The sequence below is a fragment of the Marmota flaviventris genome, chromosome 1, assembly GCF_047511675.1.
Source record: "Marmota flaviventris isolate mMarFla1 chromosome 1, mMarFla1.hap1, whole genome shotgun sequence".
Taxonomy (NCBI): Eukaryota; Metazoa; Chordata; class Mammalia; order Rodentia; family Sciuridae; genus Marmota; species Marmota flaviventris.
This window is the reverse complement of record NC_092498.1, coordinates 209,541,221-209,557,959: the sequence shown is the minus strand read 5'-3', so window position 1 is coordinate 209,557,959 and position 16,739 is coordinate 209,541,221. Positions and strand designations below refer to the sequence as shown.

The following is a 16,739-nucleotide window of genomic DNA, read 5'->3' as shown; positions in this document are numbered from 1 at the left end:
TCTAGTCACTGCGGAGCTGGGGCCCTGGCGTTGTGCGCATGCTCCTGTGGCTTTGGCTCTGGATTCCCACCTGGACAACTGAGCGTCGGGTGTCTGCGCCCTCGCGTGGCAAGCCTCGGAGCTGCACCGGTCTCGAGGCGCACACGGATCTTCTGCCGCCCCCACGCGGCCCCAGTGTGTGCTGCAGCCCCGACGGGACAAAACTGGTTCCTCAAAGGCGCTGCGCTGAGCACTTTGGGTGGCTTAGCCTTCGGGCGCACTCAGAAGTGGCTGAGACCACTCTGTCGGGAACTGCGCAGAGAGCTGGCCTCCCAGGCGCTCCGGGTTAGGCCCAACTCCGCGGGGCCGCCCTTGGCGCCAGCCCTTGAAGGCAGAAGGCGAAGCACTTGGCGCAGCACGGCCTGGCGCAGCAGGATGTACACCCAGGGGTCCAGGATCTGGTTCCAGGAAGCAAGGCGCACGGCCAGAAATAGCGGCCGCTGCAGCGAGCTGGAGTTCCAGCCCCCGATGGCCAGCACCACCAACACCTGCGGGGAAAGCCGGTGTGAGCCGTGCGACGGGGGTTAGAGAAGGGGCGGGAGGGTGAGGCTGGGGTGGGTGGGGCATTGCTGGAAGGAGGTTAGGGGAGGGGCAGAGTGTCATGGGGACCTTAAATGGTTATCTATGTGGGAAAGAGCTGTGGAAGGAGGGGTGCAGAAACAAAGGCCTCCAGAAGTGGGGGCGTCGGCCAGAAGGGATACAAGGGCCAAGTCTCCCCAAGCACACAGGAGAAAGGGAAGCCACGAAAGAGGGAGGAGGGCTAGGGGAGAGGGGCTTGGGGGTCGGTGTAGGTCCGGACGGCTCACACAGACTCCTGGAAGGACCAAGAGAACGGGGCTGGGAGAACGGAGGTCAACGAGAAGGCAAAGGGTCGCCTTCCTGGCAGGTGGGGTCTTAAAGGGGTGGAGCCTTGGCTGGGTGAGGGTCTCTACAGGGATAGAGAAGAGTGGGCGGGGCCGGGGAAGGCATGTGACTTGAGGGGCTCTTGTGCCCCTCACCAGCAGCGGGCTCCAGCAGATGCACGACACCATCATGATGCCCACGAGCTGGCCCACCATCTCCACGTCGTGGGCGCGGGTTCTGCGTGCTGAGCCTCCGCCCCGGGAACTGCGGAGGGCTGGGGAGGCTGAAGCGATGGATGAGGCAGACGAGGCGGAGGCCGAGCGGAGGCCTCGTGACCCCCAGCGTCGGCGGCTATCTGGGCGGGAGGCCTGGGGAAAACGTCCGGAGTGGCGGCGCCAGCGGGCGCGCAGCAGGGCCAGGCCGCTGAGCGTGTTGCACACTAGCGCAGCGAGTAGCGCAGCCAGGCCGAGGCCTGCGAAGAGGCCGGCAAGCAGTGCCTGGCGCCAGCCGCCGGGTGGCCCGAGGCCAATAAAACACCAGGTGCCAGGGTACTGCAGCTCATAGCGACCCACGCGTGCTAGCGGGAGCAGCGCCACCGCCAAGGCCACAGCGGCCAATGCGGCGAGCGCAAAGCGCGCGCGGGCCACCGAGACGCGCGCGGCATGGAGCAGAGGCCAGGTGACACCCACACAGCGCTCCACTGCCATGCCGCAGCCCAGCAGGAGCGGGCACAGGCCGAAGAAGACCATGCAACCACCCAGGAAGTGGCAGGCCCCACCGGCCGGTGCGCGCCCCGCAGCATACAGGCGCAGCACTAGTGCGCCCGGGATCACGTGGCCCGCCAGGTCGATGGCCAGCAGACTAGCGACGAACAACAGGAAGGTGGCGGCCGAGCGGCGGCGCCGCAGGCGGCCTGCGGCCTGAGCCAGCAGCGCCAGTGCCAGCACGTTGGACACTGCACCCAGCGTCATGGAGAAGATGGGCAGCGCTGGTGATCCGCCCGTACCACCCAAGGGCGGCACCGCCGACACGTTGGGGATCCCGGGCGCCGAGCACGTGGTAGCCTCGCCAGCCAGGCTCCAGTTAAGGGGCCCGCAAAGACTCATGTCAGGCGCCTGGAGGGCTGGGTAGAGGAGATGAAGGCAAGTGAGGCTGGAGGGACACTGCGGGAGACCGCGGATTGACTGTCCCATCTCACCAGAACCCATCTGACCCCAAGGCCCTTTTGCCTGTGGCAACTCCAGATGACCCTAGCTGTTCTGATGCCTGCGCCCCTCACTAGCCCATCTCTTGCTCCTCCTTCCACTCTGCCGCCTCCTTCCCATAGCCCACCACTCTAAGGCTGCCCTGGACCAGCCCCCCAGGTCTCTGCCCCACTTCTGCACCCCAGAGATCCACCTCTGACCCCCATCTCCCATTTTTGCAGCACAGCAAACTCCTGGCCCAGGGCCCCATCTGGAACACCTATTTCTGACCCCAGGGACAGGCTGCTCGCAGGTGCCCGCACTGACCTTCACCATGTCACCTTCACTTCAGTCCCATCCTTGATGTCCCCAGCTCCAACTCCACTATCACAGACATCCCCGTCCCCATGGACCCATCTCTGACCCCCATGGCACTGTCTCTGTCCCCATAACCCTCCCCCCACAGCCCCATCTCTCGTCTGTGGACCCATTTCTGTGTCCCAGGACCCATCTCTGTGCCTCTCAGCCTGGTCCCATTTTTTGCTTTGATGGCACTGTATCTTTATAGTCATGTCTTTGTCCCCACAGTCCCATCTCTGGCTTCCATGGCACTCTCTCCCAGAACCTCGTCTCTGGGCCCTGTGGTCATATTTGTGCCCATGGCCACAACTCGGTCCTCCATGGTGGTCTCTGGGCTCCACTGCTCTCACCCGGGCACCATCCCTGACCACCACCTCACCTGGAAGCCCACAATCCCACACTGCCCACGACCCCTCCCTGTCCCAGAGACCTCAAGGAGACCCACATCCTGCCTCCCTCTCCCCCTCCCACTCCACCACACCCTGGTGGTAGCAGGTAAAAAGCCGGATTTCACCCTGGGCCAGAGGGAAAGGTGGATGGACAGAGAGTAAGACCCAAGCACAGACACACAGGGACTGAGATCCAGGGAACACAGCAGTATCAACCAAAGTAGCCAAGGTCCCATCCTCATCCCCAAACCCAACCCTGAACCCAGCCTTCTTACCCAGTGCTGGGACGCTGGGTCCCCATGGCCCACCGCTCAGGCCCGGCTGCCCACAACCGCTGCACCTGGCTCTCTGGGCGGCCGCTCCCTCCCTCCCTCTTCCTGGGGCGGCTCCTCGCCTCCACCAGCAGCCCTGCTGGCCTCCAGGGACCGCTCCACCCCTTGTACGCCTGCTGGGGGCCTGGAGTGGCAGAGACCCCCAGTCTGTCCTCCTGGCAGTGGGTGGAGACCACTGGGGCCCCAGCTCCTCCTCTATGAGGAGGGAGGCTCCCTGAGAGTCGGCCTGGTCCCCTGTGACCCCCTCCTCCCAGTGGGGCGGGAGCAGCCCCTTTCCCCCAGGGCTCGGGCCTCTTGCCTGCCTCATTAATAAAGCGGATAAAATCTAAACACTGGAAAATATGAGCGTCGCCCAGGGCAAGCTGGGCGGGCTGCAGGGGTGGTGCTGTCTCCACCAGGTTTGAGGGTTGGGGGGCTGGCCTAACATGTGGTGGGGGGCAGCAACTATTCCCTGACCTGCCAGAACCTTTGTGGGCATCAAGAATGGGTGGTTGTGGTCAGTGCCTTGGATGGACTGGCTTGGGTCAGGCCCAGCCTGGTCAGGGGACCCGCCCACTATTTACACAGGGGCTTAAGCCCAGGCCAGGGCCGCCGGGAGTCACACCCTTGGAGACAGGGAGGAGGCTGAGGGCCCAGGGGAGCCAGGAAGCCTGGAGATGAGGCTCTGCACCCTGCTTTAGGGTGAGGTGAGCACATGTGGGACCCTCAAGGCACGAAGACGCACCCTGGACAGACTGGGGCCTCACCTCGTGCCCTGAGATGGGCACCCCTGGGGGCCCACCACGCAGCCTCACCCTGAGACCCACTGGTGCCCCCTGGCCCCACTCAGAGGCGTCATCTTAGCACCCAGCCCCCTTGCAGCACCCTCCTGGAGGATTGAGGGGAAGGGAGGGAGGGGCAGGACCCCGGCCACAGCTGGAGAGAGGGGAGAGGATTGGAGGGGAGCTGCGTCAGAGGTCCCTTTGGTTATGTATGGGGGCGTTGAGATGCCACAGGAAAGTCTGACCCCCTGTGACACCAGCCACTTCCCTTGACACCTCAAAACACAGCCCCCTGAAATGACCTTTCCAACACACCCCTTAGCATTGAGGACCTGAGACTCTGCGAGAGTCCCTGTCACTCCAGGCCATGGGAAGACACTCCCTAGCAATATGAGGACCCACAGGCACATTCCAAGACGCAAGGAGGGGCACCCCTGGAAACGGTGAGGCCACCCCCCAGCTCCTACTCCAACAGCTCGGCCAGACACCCCCACCCATACTGTGCACCTGCAGTCCTGCTCAACATGGTCACCAGCCATCCCACGGACAGACACCCAAGACCAGCCACACCCCTCACCCTGGAGCTGTCCCCTGGCACTGCCACACCAAGAGTCCTCAAGTGCCCAGGGACGTCCCAAGGCCGTGCCTCAGCCTGGCCCCGTGGCTCCTTCCCCACCCCCTTCGCACCTCCGCTCACCCCCAAACATTCCTGCGGAGACCTCTGGCCCTGCTCCCCTCCTTCAACCCTCTCCCTTCTCTCCAGGTCTGGCCAGGGTCCCGCCCTCCCCTTCCTTGATCCCCTCAATCCTCTGGGATGAAGTGGGTTGTCAAAACAAGCCACGGGTTTATGTCCTGGGAGGGGTCACGTGCCATGGGCCTGCGGACCCTGCGCGTCCAGGCCCAACACTGGCTTGGGAGATGCGGGCGGGGGCCAGGAGCTGAGCCCCTAGTAGGCCAGGAATCTCCGCACTGCCTGGAAGCCTGGTGGCTCGAGGCCAGGAGCCTCGTCAGGGCAGTGGGAGGGGGCGGCGGCGGCCCGGCCAGCTCCTAATTCAATTTGGAGCCCAGGGAAGATAGATGTCAGCTGCTGTGCTCTTCCCTGCCAGGCCCACCTCCCCCCCACCCGAGGCCACCAGGTCCAATACCAGATAGATTCTTTATGTTCCAGACGCAAATTCAGATACAAAGTCCCTCCCTCCCGCTCTGGTTTGGGGCCTGGCCATGAGGGTGTGGGGAGGTGGGGGTTCACAGCAGACTCTTCAAATGCGGAGGTAACAGAATCCAGGTTGAGGGGCTCCTCTCAGAGGGAGAGGGTATTATTGCATTTGCTGGCAGTGGGGGGTGCCCCCCTTCTGCATTCCCTGCAGCAGGAAACTGGAGAGGTCACAGCCCCCAGAGAGGACCTGAGGCCCCAGAGACCCTGGGACCAGTCTGGCAGCCATGGTGGGGACTGCTGGGGGCAGGGGCAGCTGCCCAATTGGGCCATCCCTCCCACGCACCTGGCCCGGCTGAGGTAGATGGGGAACCGGACAGGGAGGCTGGGGACCCCAGCCAGGCTGGGAAGCAGGGAGGGTGGTGGTACCGATTGGCTTGGGGCCGGGGCAGGCCCCACCTCTGCTCCGCATTGTCCTCGGGTTGCTGAGCTACTGCCCCAGGCTGGGAACTCGGGCCCAGGCCCTGGTGTCCTTCTGGGGATCCCCACCAGGCTGGGCCCAGGTCATCATTATGAGGTCCAGTGGAGTCCTAGTAGCGGCCAACCTTAGCGTCCCCAATGGCACCCCACACGTCAAAGACGAACTCATCCGGGAAGGCAAAGTCACCAAGCCGTTCATCCAGGGCCTCTGCCAGCTCGTCTGGGTTCCTTTTGTCCTTCCCCAGCTCAACCATGGTGGCAGCTGTGTGGGGGAGGAGATGAGGTGGAGGCACAGATGGTTTGAGAAGCCCCCTCCCCAAGACCCTCCCAGGCCAGGACCCTCCCTACCCAGCAGCTTACCCAGCTCCGTGTCTCTGATTCCCATGTAACTCTCCAGCAAGTCATCCACCTTTTCAATGGCCTTCTCCTCGAAGGCTGAGGGCTGGGGGGGGGGGGGGGGGAGCAGGGACAGGGACGTCATCATAATAGGAACAGAACTGTCACGGTACTTATTTAGTGCCTTTATTAAGTGCCCTTTTCAGGGCTTCACATATCTTTTCATCCATGACATTTGCTATTATGACTCCCATTTCACAGTGGGGAAACCGAGGCCCACTTGTGTGAGTTCCCGGAGTTCATGGGGGGCGGGAGTGGATGTGAATCCAGGCAGGCTGCCCAGAGTCCCCTCACCAACCACGACACGAAGGGCGAGGGGCTGGAGCTGGGTAGATCACTCACCAGATCCTCCACTGTGGCAGGGCCCCGGGATCGGAGCCGGAGGGTCCCTCGACCGGTGCCCAGCTGTGGGCCGGAGCCGGGGCGGCCTGAACGCTGGCTGATCATGTCTGTGGGAGGCAGGGAGGAGGAGAGGGGGAGGAGGGGAGATGGAATTCAGCAGGCCCTGGCCAGAGACCAGCCTTCGGGCCTCAGCGAACCCCTTCCCCACCTTCTCCAGGCCCCCGAGGTCGGGGGCCGGAGCCCAGGCCTGGAGAAAGCGAGAGGAGACCAGAGGGGGCCACGTCTCCTCCTCGAGGAATAGAGAGGGGATGGGAACTGGCCTCTGAGTACTGTCCCCACGGCCTGGGGGTGGGGGCCATAGCTGCCGGCCACAGACCGGCCCCGTCTGCCCAGGGAAAGGCTTTAGAGTCCTCCACCCCCACCACAGGGGCCTGGGGCCCATTCCTGGGAGTTAGTGAAGCCAAATGGAAAAGTGGGGGTGCGGGCACAGGGCAGCCAAGCCTGGCTTCTCAGGGCTGGGGGCGCTTGGCTGGGCTAATGGTTCCTGGAAGCGGGGTGTGGGGGCAACTTCCTCCTACCCCCTCCCGCCCCCTGCTCCCAGGCTGGGCGGGGAGCCAGCGCGCCCTCCTGGGGCGGGGCGGAGCTTCCCGCCTTCCCCTGCAGCCAGCCAGGCACGGCCGCCATCTGCTGGTGGCTCCAGGTACTGCAGGCGGATGGGGCCAAGAGCAGGGTCATGGTGGGCGGGGTGCAGGAGGCAGCCCCTCACCAAAGGCCTTGCGAGGCTCTGTGAGCTTCAGAGTGAAGGTGCGGCCTCGGGGGAGCTCCTTGAGTAGCCGGGCCACCTCGTAGTGCCGGCAGCCCAGCAGGCTCTGCCCATTAATGGCCTCGATCATGTCGCCCACACTGATGAGCTGCATGTGGTCGATCACGCTGCCCTCCTTGATGCGCTGGGAAGAAGAGGGGTCATCAGCCCTGGTGGTTCTACCTGGGACCCGTGGCCTGCCCTGGGCCCAGGACTTGGTGCCCCGACCACCCAGGCACCTTGATGAAGGCATAGCCAGCGCCGTTGTCTGTGATGGTGAGCCCCAGAGCGTCCTCCGACTTGAACACTTCCACCTCCTTGCGCTGCCCCTTGACGTGAGCAAAGATGAAGTCCTCCAGCCCGATCTGGCCCCCCAGGAGCTTGTCCATGTCCACCTTGTGGGTGTTGAGGGTGCAGAACATCACCTGCAGGGTGGGAGATGCTCGTCCTGGCTTCCCTCCCCGGGCCCCTTTGCTAACACCTGGGGGGGGAGGGCGGGGTTGGCAAAGGGCTAGGGGTCTCCACCCCAGGGCCTGGGCGCCCTCTGAGCTCTAGGACTTCTCTCCTTACAGAAACTCCCTCCTGCTGCCAGGGACTGGAGCCGGGCACAGGGTGAGACTCAGTGAGTGCCTGGGAGTGAATGAAGGGGCAGACCCCCTCCGCCCTGCCTGTGGCCACTTACTGCCCAGCCCACCGCTGTCTCCTTGCCTGCCTCTCTCCTGCCCCCACAGCCCCGGGGTCAGGCCTCCAGCCCACACAGTCTCCCGGGGCACAGACCTGGAAAGGCCTGACAGGAGCGTGGCTTCCACCAGTGACCCCGGCTCCCCACCATCGAGCGGGGCACCACCTCTGCACCCACAGCGGTGGCACCTGAGCCCCGGCTCAGGAGCAGAATGCACAGCCAGGCCTATGGCCCACCGCTAGGGACCCTGGCGCCCTGCTCGGCCCTCCACAGGTACCTCTGCGGCTGGCAGCCGGAAGGCCTCCGCGATCTTGCCGTACAGCTCTTTGACATTGGTGAAGCCCTCGATGCGGCCCGTGGGACTGCCGTGGGCCAGCTGGGTGTGGAACACGAGGCGAGGCCGCAGGGCCGGGGGTGGGGGGGGCAAGCCCATTTGGGGCCCCCCTGCCCCACCTCCGCCCAGGGGCCCCGGCTCCCCCACGCCCAGGCCGCCACGGCTGGGCTCAGCCTCCTCATTTTCCACCAGGGGTGGTGCCTTTTTCCGCCGCCCCAGTCCCAGCGGCATGAGCAGGAAGAAGTGGGGGTACACCCAGGAGATCTGCAGACGGGAGGCAGGGCTCAGGGGCCGGCAGGACTCGGGTGCCCCGCCCCCCCCCCCCACGAGTACCATCCGACAACTGACAATGATGTGCACTTGCCCTTTGGATGCTCAAGTCTCAGATATAAATAGGAGTTGTATTTGCACAGGCCCTACGCACATCCTTCCATGTATCTTATTTCTAACTATTTATTTTTATTTTTTGTGGTGCTGGGGATGGGACGCAGGGCCCTGTGCCTGCCAGGTGCCTGTTCTACTGCTGAGCGACACCCCAGCGTTTCCCGAGACTTTCAATCAACTGTAGATGACTTAAAATACCTTACACATACCAATGCTATAAAAATCATTGTTACAGCTGGGTGTGGTGACACACACCTGCAATTCCAGCAGCTCAGGAGGCTGAAGCATAAGGATTGAAAATTCAAGGCCAGCCTCAGCAATTTAGTGAGGCCCTAAGCAACTTAACAAGAGGAAATAAAAAAAGGTGAGGCTGTGGCTCAGTGGTCAAGCACTCCTGGGTTCAATCCCTGGTTCCAAAAAAAAAAAGTTGTTACATTATATATACATGTTTTTGGTACCAGGGATTGAATTCAGGGGCACTCTACCACTGAGCCAATCCCCAGTCCTATTTTGTATTTTATTTAGAGACAGGGTCTAACTGAGTTGCTCAGTGCCTCAATAAATTGCAGAGGCTGGCCTTGAACTCTCGATCCTCCTGCCTCAGCCTTCTGAGCCACTGGGATGACAGGTGTGTGACATCGCGCCTGGCAGATTGTTGCATTATATTGTTTAGGGAATAATAAGTTAGAGTCTGTGTCCAGTTGTTAAGTTCAGATGCCAACTTTTTCCCCAGGTATTTTCCATCCACTATTGGTGGAATTGGTGGACATAGAAACCATGGACACGGCGGAGCGATTCTTCAGAACACAGATGAGTCTTGGTCGGAATTCTCAGCTTGGTGTTGAACTGTACAGAAGTAACCCCAGCTAGTATCTACCACGACTCTGTACAACTGCCTGCGACCTCAGTCCTCACCCCACACTACAACGCAGAGACCACATCATGTGATAATCACGTCCATTTAACAGATGAGGAGCACGGAGGCTGGAAACGAGGCTTTCCTTCATCTTCCTATCAGTCACAGTCATCAACGAGGTGTGCAAAAAGTTGGGGTCTCCCCCATCAAAGCACACAGGCAGATGGCACTTACTGATCCTCCTGGGATGGGACAGGCACAGGACTACCTCTGGCCAATGAGTTATAAGAGGAAGCAATATGTGACATTCTGAGCTGGAGCATTTAATTCATGGGGTCATCAGCCTCGGGCAGGGTGATCGGCCACATCTGATATGGTGGCAACTCCGTCAGGCCAGGCTCTGGGAGACTACAATAAATACAACTTCTTGCTGAGCTCCAGTGGATGCACAGCAAGAACAAAACCTAAACCTTGGTTGGTCCAACCATTAATATTTGGGGGATGTTTGTTACAGCAGCAAAACCTGTCCCGATGGACTTATGGTCATGTGATGCATGACATTTCAGTGGACAAAGAGCCACATATACAATAGTGGTCCCTCAAGATTAGATCACCTAGGGGCATCATAGTCTGTGTAAGTGAAACCGATGTTTGCACAATGACAGAATTGCCTAATGATGTGTGTCTCAGGAAGTATCATCACTGTTGAGTGAATATGACTATATTCTTCTTTATTCTTTATTTCTCTCTTTCTCCCTCCCTAAGGAAACATTTGGAGGGGGGTACTTAGTACATTCCACGTACCATTTTAATAAGACCAGGGCAGGCAGGAACACCAGGGCAGTTCTACAGGTTGTCTATTGTGCAAAAGTACTAAACCAAGATATCAGGCAGGACTGAGTTTCAGTCTGCATTCTGTCTGCCAAACTACATACCTGGTGCGGCGGTGTCCGCCAGGAGGAAGGCGGGTCTTTTTCCCATTCACATACGGGAGCTACTTAAGCTAGCTGGGGCTCTGACCATACTCCTCAGAAAACACGGTCTAGAGCCAGCCGGTGTGGGAACCCCTACTGTCAGTTCTAATATGCTAATTGCACAATGAAAGACTTGCCTAATGATGAGGGTCTCAGGAAGTATCCTCACTGTTAAGTGGACATGACTGTATGCCGGGCATGGACATGTCTGTAATCCCAGTGACACGGGAGACTGAGGCACAAGGATTGGGTCGCAAATTTGAGTCCAAATCTCAGCACTTAGTGAGGCCCTAATAGTGCTAGGAAGACAATAAATCAAGACTAATTCTGCGCACAAGGTCAAGGAGGGCCTCTGAGCAAGTGAAGGTGAACGTGAGGGACAAGAGGAAGCCCCCTGCGAAGATCTGGGGCAAGAATGTTCAGGAACTGGTGCGAAGGCCCAGAGGTGGGGACATGCTTGGCCTGTTTGGGGAATGGGGAGGAGGCCTGTGTGGCTCAGCGTAGGGGAGGGGAGGGCAGAGAGGTGACAGGGCACACAGCACACAGGGCCTCTGGACCTCAGGGAGCATGTTGGCTCTTATTCCACAGGAGATGGGAGGGGTCTGAGCCACAGAGTAAATGGGAGGAGGTGAGAGGAGAAGAGGTGACCCCGAGCAGCCACGCCTGGTCATTTGGGGCAGGGCTCAGGTTTCACTTTTTTGTTTGTTTTGTGGTTCTGGGGACTGAACCCAGGGGCGCTCTACCACTGAGCTGCATCCCAGCCCTTTCTATTCTAGTTTTAATCTTTTTTTTTAACTAATTTTTTTATTTATATATGACAGTGGGATGCATTACAATTCTTATTACGCACACAGAGCACCATTTTTCATTTCTCTGGTTGTATACAAGTATATTCACACCAATTCACGTCTTCATACACGTACTCTGGATAGTAATGTCCAACACATTCCACCATCATTTCTAACCCCATATCTAGTTTTTAATTTTTTAAGATTTTTTTTTTTTTTTTTTTAAATTTATTTATTTATTTTAGTTCTCGGCGGACACAACATCTTTGTTGGTATGTGGTGCTGAGGATCGAACCCGGGCCGCACGCATACCAGGCAAGCGCGCTACCGCTTGAGCCACATCCCCAGCCCCAGATTTTTTTTTTAATTGTAGATAAACACGATGCCTTTATTTTATTGACTTATTTTGATGTGGTGCTGAGGATCGAACTGAGTGCCTCACATGTACGAGGCAAGCGCTCTACTGCTGAGCTATAGCCCCAGCGCTTTTAATTTTGATTTTGAGACAGGATCTTGCTAAATTGTCAGGCTGACCTTGAACTTGCAATCCTCCTGCCTCAGCCTCCCAGGTCACTGGGATTATAGGCCAGTGCCACCGCACCCAGCTAGATTTTACTTTTAAGTCCCATGTCCAAAGTCGAAGAGCCAAGAGGCACCTGCAGTCTGACTCCCAAACCCAAGTTCACAACCATGAATCTGTTCCCCGAGCGATTCCACCTCCCTGGGCCTCCGCTGCGTGATCCTCAAGGGGAACGTCCTACCCACCTCATGGGTCGGTGCCCGCCTGCTGCCCTGGGAAGGGCTCTCGGAGCCCGGCTGGTGCCACTCCCTGTCCACCCTTGCTCAGGCGCTCCCCGAGCCCCTGGCCGCACCCTCACTCACCCACACCACAGGCTGCCTCCTGGGGCCTCTGGTCTGCCCTCGCCCCGCAGAGTCTTGTCAAGACAGCAGCCAAATGACCTGTGAAACAGAAGTCACCTCACACCCATCCTCTGCCACCCTTCCCAGGCCTCCGATCTCACTCAGAATAAAAGCTACCATCCTCGTCCCTGTCCCCGTCCCCGTGGCCCACAGACCTGTCACCCCCCCTCCCTCCAACACAGTCCAGCCTCGGGCCCTCCACTGGCCGCTCCCTCTGCTGTGACTCACTCCCTCTTTCAGGCGGAATACACATTTTGTCCACTGACCCTGTCACTGTCTGTCTTCTGGAAGGGCGGGGACGCCAGCTGTATTGTCCCCTCTACACTCAGTGCCCAGAGCGGAGTCTGGTTCAGAGCGGGTACTCAGGAAACACCTGTTGGAGGAATGAGTGACCCCAAGCTCCCTGGTTCCACAGTCCCCGGGCCTGGCTCTGTGGCACTGAAGGGCTGCGGGCTGTCCCCAAGAGGGTCTTGTCTCCCTAGCAAAAGTGGTCCCCTGGCCCCTTGCTCGCAGTTTGCCTGGCGCGTCTCCCTCAGCCTCCCTGTGGATGTGTTTTGCACTCCCCTGATGACCAGGGGCGCACACACCTTCTCAGACACTTACTGGGCCTCCGGACTGGCCTTGGTGAACTGCCTGCTGAAGCCTTGGCCCCCTCCCCTTTAAAGCAAGGTCTGTTTAAACTGTGTGGCCTACTTTTGTTCTTAGTGATTTGGGGGAACTCTTTTTTAAATATTTATTGTTTAGTTGTAGTTGGACACGACACCTTTATTTCACTTATCTTTATGTGGTGCTGAGGATCGAACCCAGGGCCTCGCACGTGCGAGGCGAGCACTCTACCCCTGAGCCCCAGCCCCAGCCCAGGGGAACTCTTCATATACACTGGATACCAGTCTTTTATTGCTCCCTCATTTCTCTACCACAACAGCCATCACAGAGTCCAGCACACAGTAGACACTCACTAAATATTTGACCAAAAAAAAAAACTCAATGAATAAAACAGTACTGCGCCCTCAAGTTATTTCCGCAAACTTAATGATGAGAAAGAAAGGAAGGAAAAAGGAAAGGAATGGAGAAAAAAGGAAAAAACCACCCTTCACCAGTTGTCATCGTCACTACCTCCAATCCATCCGCTGGAAGATAGGATGCTGAGAACATGTGTCTGGCACCTGGCTTCCCCTCTCACTAGCTGTGTGATTTGGGGCAAGTAGCTTAACCTCTCTGAGCTACAAGGAAACTATGCATGTGCTTGGAACAGTTCTTGGCACATAATAAAGGTCTATAAATATTGATGATTATTAAACAATTTCCATCAATACCGTCCTTCAGTCAGTCACCATGACCCAAATTTCCAATTTCCAGGATCCCCACTTCCCAAGTGTCACACACCCTTCCCAACTTCCTTACTCTTTCTGACCACACCACGGCCCTGGGGTCGGCCAGCCCGGTGTCCTATACAAGGGGAGCACTGGTGGAGAGGGAAACGGGGCCATTAGAGGCATTCTGGTCTGGATTCAAATCCCATCCCTGCCACTTACCAGCCACGCGGCCGTGGGTAAGTCACTTCACTTCATGGGGTCTCAGTTTCCTCACCTGAAAAACGGGCAGAATTCCTGTCTCTGGGAGTGCTTCTAGGAATCCAGAGCGCGTGTGCCCGCACGTGACCCGATGGAACTTTGTTCTGCCACTTAGGGAAGCTGGGATCGCTGGCGGAACCTCACACGAGCTGGGCAAGCATTCCACCCCGGAGCTAGACCCCAGCCACTGCTGTCCTTCCTACTGTTCAAAGGCCTTCCGTCCTCTGCCCAGGAGCACCCCTGTCCTCTGTGTCTGCTGAGGCTTACTCGCAGCACCTCCCCCAGGCAGCCTTCCTGGCTTGCCCTAGCCTGCTGGACCAGCCTCTATGGTCCAGTCGGCTCAGGCCTGCAAACTTAATTACATGCTGCCCTGACAGAACTGCTGTCCTCCAGCATCAGGCTGTTATTTAACTTTGTGTCTCTATTTTAAAATGTAAACCAGATGACATTGCTCCTCTGCCTCAGATCTTACAACAGGATCCCACCTTACAGGGGGAAAAAAGCACACACAACAAAACCCCCTACCCGGACCCACAGACTCCTGCAGAATCACCCCTCTGACTCCATCTTCTGCCCAAGCACACTGTTCCTGGATCCGTGCAGCCCCGAGGCTTCGCCCTGCCTGTGCCTGAGCTTTGCCTGATCTCTGCGGGGTTGACTCCTTCTTGTTCAGGTCTCAACTCCAAAAGCCACCTTCTTCACCTGCCACCGCACACGCCTGATCCCAGCAACTCGGGAGGCTGAGGTAGGAGAATCACAAGTTCAAGGCCAACCTTAGCAACTTAATGTAGACTCCATCTCAAAATCAAAAAACAAAAAGGATGTGCAGGTGTGGCTCAGGGGTAGAGCACCCCTGGGTTCCATCCCACTGCCACGGAAAAAGCCACCTTCTTGGAGCACACCCCCAGCCCACAGCTACTCTCTATGATGCCACTCCTTCATATTTTATTCATAGCACTTAAGCAAGACCTGAAGTGATCTCCTCTATGTTCTCATTAACTTGTCTGTGGCCTGTTCTGCCTCCACTAGAAGGCCCCGCCCCGAAAGCAGGATTTTCATTGTGCTCACCATCGTATCCTTTGGAGCCAACCTCAGTGCCTAACACACAGTAGGAGTTCAATAAGTACTTGTAAGGGCTGGGGATCTAGCTCCGAGGTACAGCGCTTGCCTAGTGTGTGCGAGGTTCTGGCTTCCATCCCAGCACTGCCAAAAAAGCCCCCCAAACCTTAGGATGAATGAATGTGTGTCTTACAGCCCCACTTAACTGCCCTGGCCCCCCCCCCCCCACGTGCCTGCTGAGAGCCAGGTAGTTCCCACAACACCGATTACCCACGGAGAGGAGCTTTTGGGCATCAAACAGGTTGAGCGAAATTCCAGCACCCCCACCCTCTCTTCTCTGGGAAGGCCCTGAAACTTAGCAACTAGACCACCCAGAAGCAAAGTGAGGGGAGCAGGAAGTAGGGAAGGGGTTCCCAGGAGCCCATGTGAGCTGGTGGGGGGCACACCACACCCTGGCTGCCCCCTCCAGCAGTGTATTGCTTTGGAGAGGAGGAAGGCAGGAGGCCTCTGATTCATTCTTGAAAAACCGGCCCCTGAGTGGTTCCGGGGAAACCGCCCACTGCCCAGTCCTGGCGCAGGCTGCCCAGAGGCCAGGAGGCCGTGCATGCCCGGGACTCCAGCATCTTGGCTCCCTGCCCATTTCCTTGGACGTTGGTCTCTCTCAGGACCCCCAGGTATTCAGGCCTTTCCTTTGCAGCCCAGGGGAGAAGGCACATGAGCCAGCTTCTTGTTTGAGTGCTGGTGTCTGGAGAGCTCTGGGTGGGCAGAAAGCTAGACTAGCAGGTGTAGCCCAGACGTGAGTGTGGGGTGGGGCTGAGCTCAGGAGCTGGTCACGAACACCTGAGCCCTGGAGTCACTGGGCATCTGGTCTAGTGGACGAGACTCTAGTTCTGGACCCTAAGGCACGGTTCGGAGACCCAGATCTGCCACTTACTAGCTGTGTGACCTTGGGCACATCACTCCACCTCTCTGGGCATGCTACCGCACCTCTGAAAGAAGTTGAAAGCCCCTCCCATGAGGTGTTTGGATTCAGTGATCCGCATGTAAATGGCTGACAAGGAAGTCTCAGTAACGCTGGCTAGGGTGAGTTTTATCATCATCATCATCATCACCATCATCATCCAGACCTCGGTCCTCGCCGCGTCCCCCCAGCTTTGGAACGGTATCCCGGGAAGAGTCAGAAATACCGACCCCCGCCTGTCTCCACCAGAACCAGGACGATCCAGCTAAGGAAAGAATGGCAAGGGCACGGCGGGAGACCCCAGTCCAGCGGCGGGAGGCGCTTGTCCTCTGCCACCAGCCGGAAGGGAGGTGTCCCGCTGCGAAGGGGTCTGGGGCATCCCCGCGCCCAGTTTCGACCTCCAGCTGCGTCCACGCAGCCGGCCCCACCTCGCACGATCTGCTGGATCCTCGCGGGTCCCCGACCCCAGGGTCTGCGCTGCACCCAACCCCCGACGGGGCGGCGGCACCTCGCAGGCTGGGGACACTCACCTGAGCCGCGCCGTCGCCCTGCGCGTGCCTGGCTCGGCCCTCCGCAAACTCTGGCCCGGGCCTCTCCGGCCGCCGCGGCGAGGGGGCGGGGCCGGCGCCCAGAGGCAGCCAATCGGAGGCGCCTCCCTGCGTCCGCGGCCAATCCGCGGTGCCCCGCTTTGGGTGGACCCGACGGAAACATTCCAGGGGGATCCCTCCGCCTCTCCCGGCTCTTCCCGAACCCCCCGCGCGGCGGCTTAGTGGACCATCCCACCCCGCCTAAGCCGCGGCGGCCTGTACTACTGCAGGGCTGCGGAGGGGGGAGCTGCGACTGGGCTCCGGCCAATCGCTGGGGAGAAAGGAGACAAGCAGCCAATAAAAAGCTGGGACCCCTGCACCGCGTGCTGTCGGCGGAGTGTTAGTCTGGGGAGCCCCTGGTGTTAAGGCGCGGGGGACTGGCCGTGGGAGTCAGGTGACCGAGGCCGAGTTTCGGGGAGAGGACACAAACTCCAGAAAAGCAGACCCTTGAGGAGGCGAGGGAGGTGACAGCCCCCAACCCAGTTTCCCGCCCTGCTTTCTCTGCCCCAGCCCTGCCATCCTGCAAGCGAATGAAAAG

General features: G+C 59.0%; 2 protein-coding genes across 7 annotated transcripts; both read right to left on the bottom strand.

The window, feature by feature from the left end:
- Positions 1–105: 105 nt before the first annotated feature.
- Positions 106–1,988, bottom strand: Ptger1 (prostaglandin E receptor 1). The gene is made up of 2 exons (XM_027955292.3): positions 1,038–1,988; positions 106–527 (listed from the first exon to the last, which is right to left on the bottom strand). Exons 1-2 carry the CDS (start codon positions 1,986–1,988, stop codon positions 261–263), a joined length of 1,218 nt encoding a protein of 405 aa, XP_027811093.2. The 3' UTR covers positions 106–260.
- A 3,057-nt stretch (positions 1,989–5,045) lies between these two features.
- Gipc1 (GIPC PDZ domain containing family member 1) lies at positions 5,046–16,212 on the bottom strand. Of its 6 annotated transcripts, XM_071601971.1 has the most exons (10): positions 16,145–16,212; positions 13,556–13,610; positions 12,287–12,393; positions 11,982–12,059; positions 8,041–8,361; positions 7,321–7,506; positions 7,046–7,226; positions 6,280–6,386; positions 5,902–5,983; positions 5,046–5,803 (listed from the first exon to the last, which is right to left on the bottom strand). In XM_071601971.1, exons 5-10 carry the CDS (start codon positions 8,326–8,328, stop codon positions 5,652–5,654), a joined length of 996 nt encoding a protein of 331 aa, XP_071458072.1. In that variant the 5' UTR covers positions 8,329–8,361; positions 11,982–12,059; positions 12,287–12,393; positions 13,556–13,610; positions 16,145–16,212; the 3' UTR covers positions 5,046–5,651. The 6 variants fall into 6 exon arrangements, with proteins under 6 accessions (XP_071458072.1, XP_027811078.1, XP_071458071.1 ...); XM_027955277.3 differs by lacking the exon at positions 12,287–12,393; XM_071601970.1 differs by lacking the exons at positions 12,287–12,393; positions 16,145–16,212 and adding an exon at positions 14,120–14,361.
- Between the last annotated feature and the right edge of the window lie 527 nt (positions 16,213–16,739).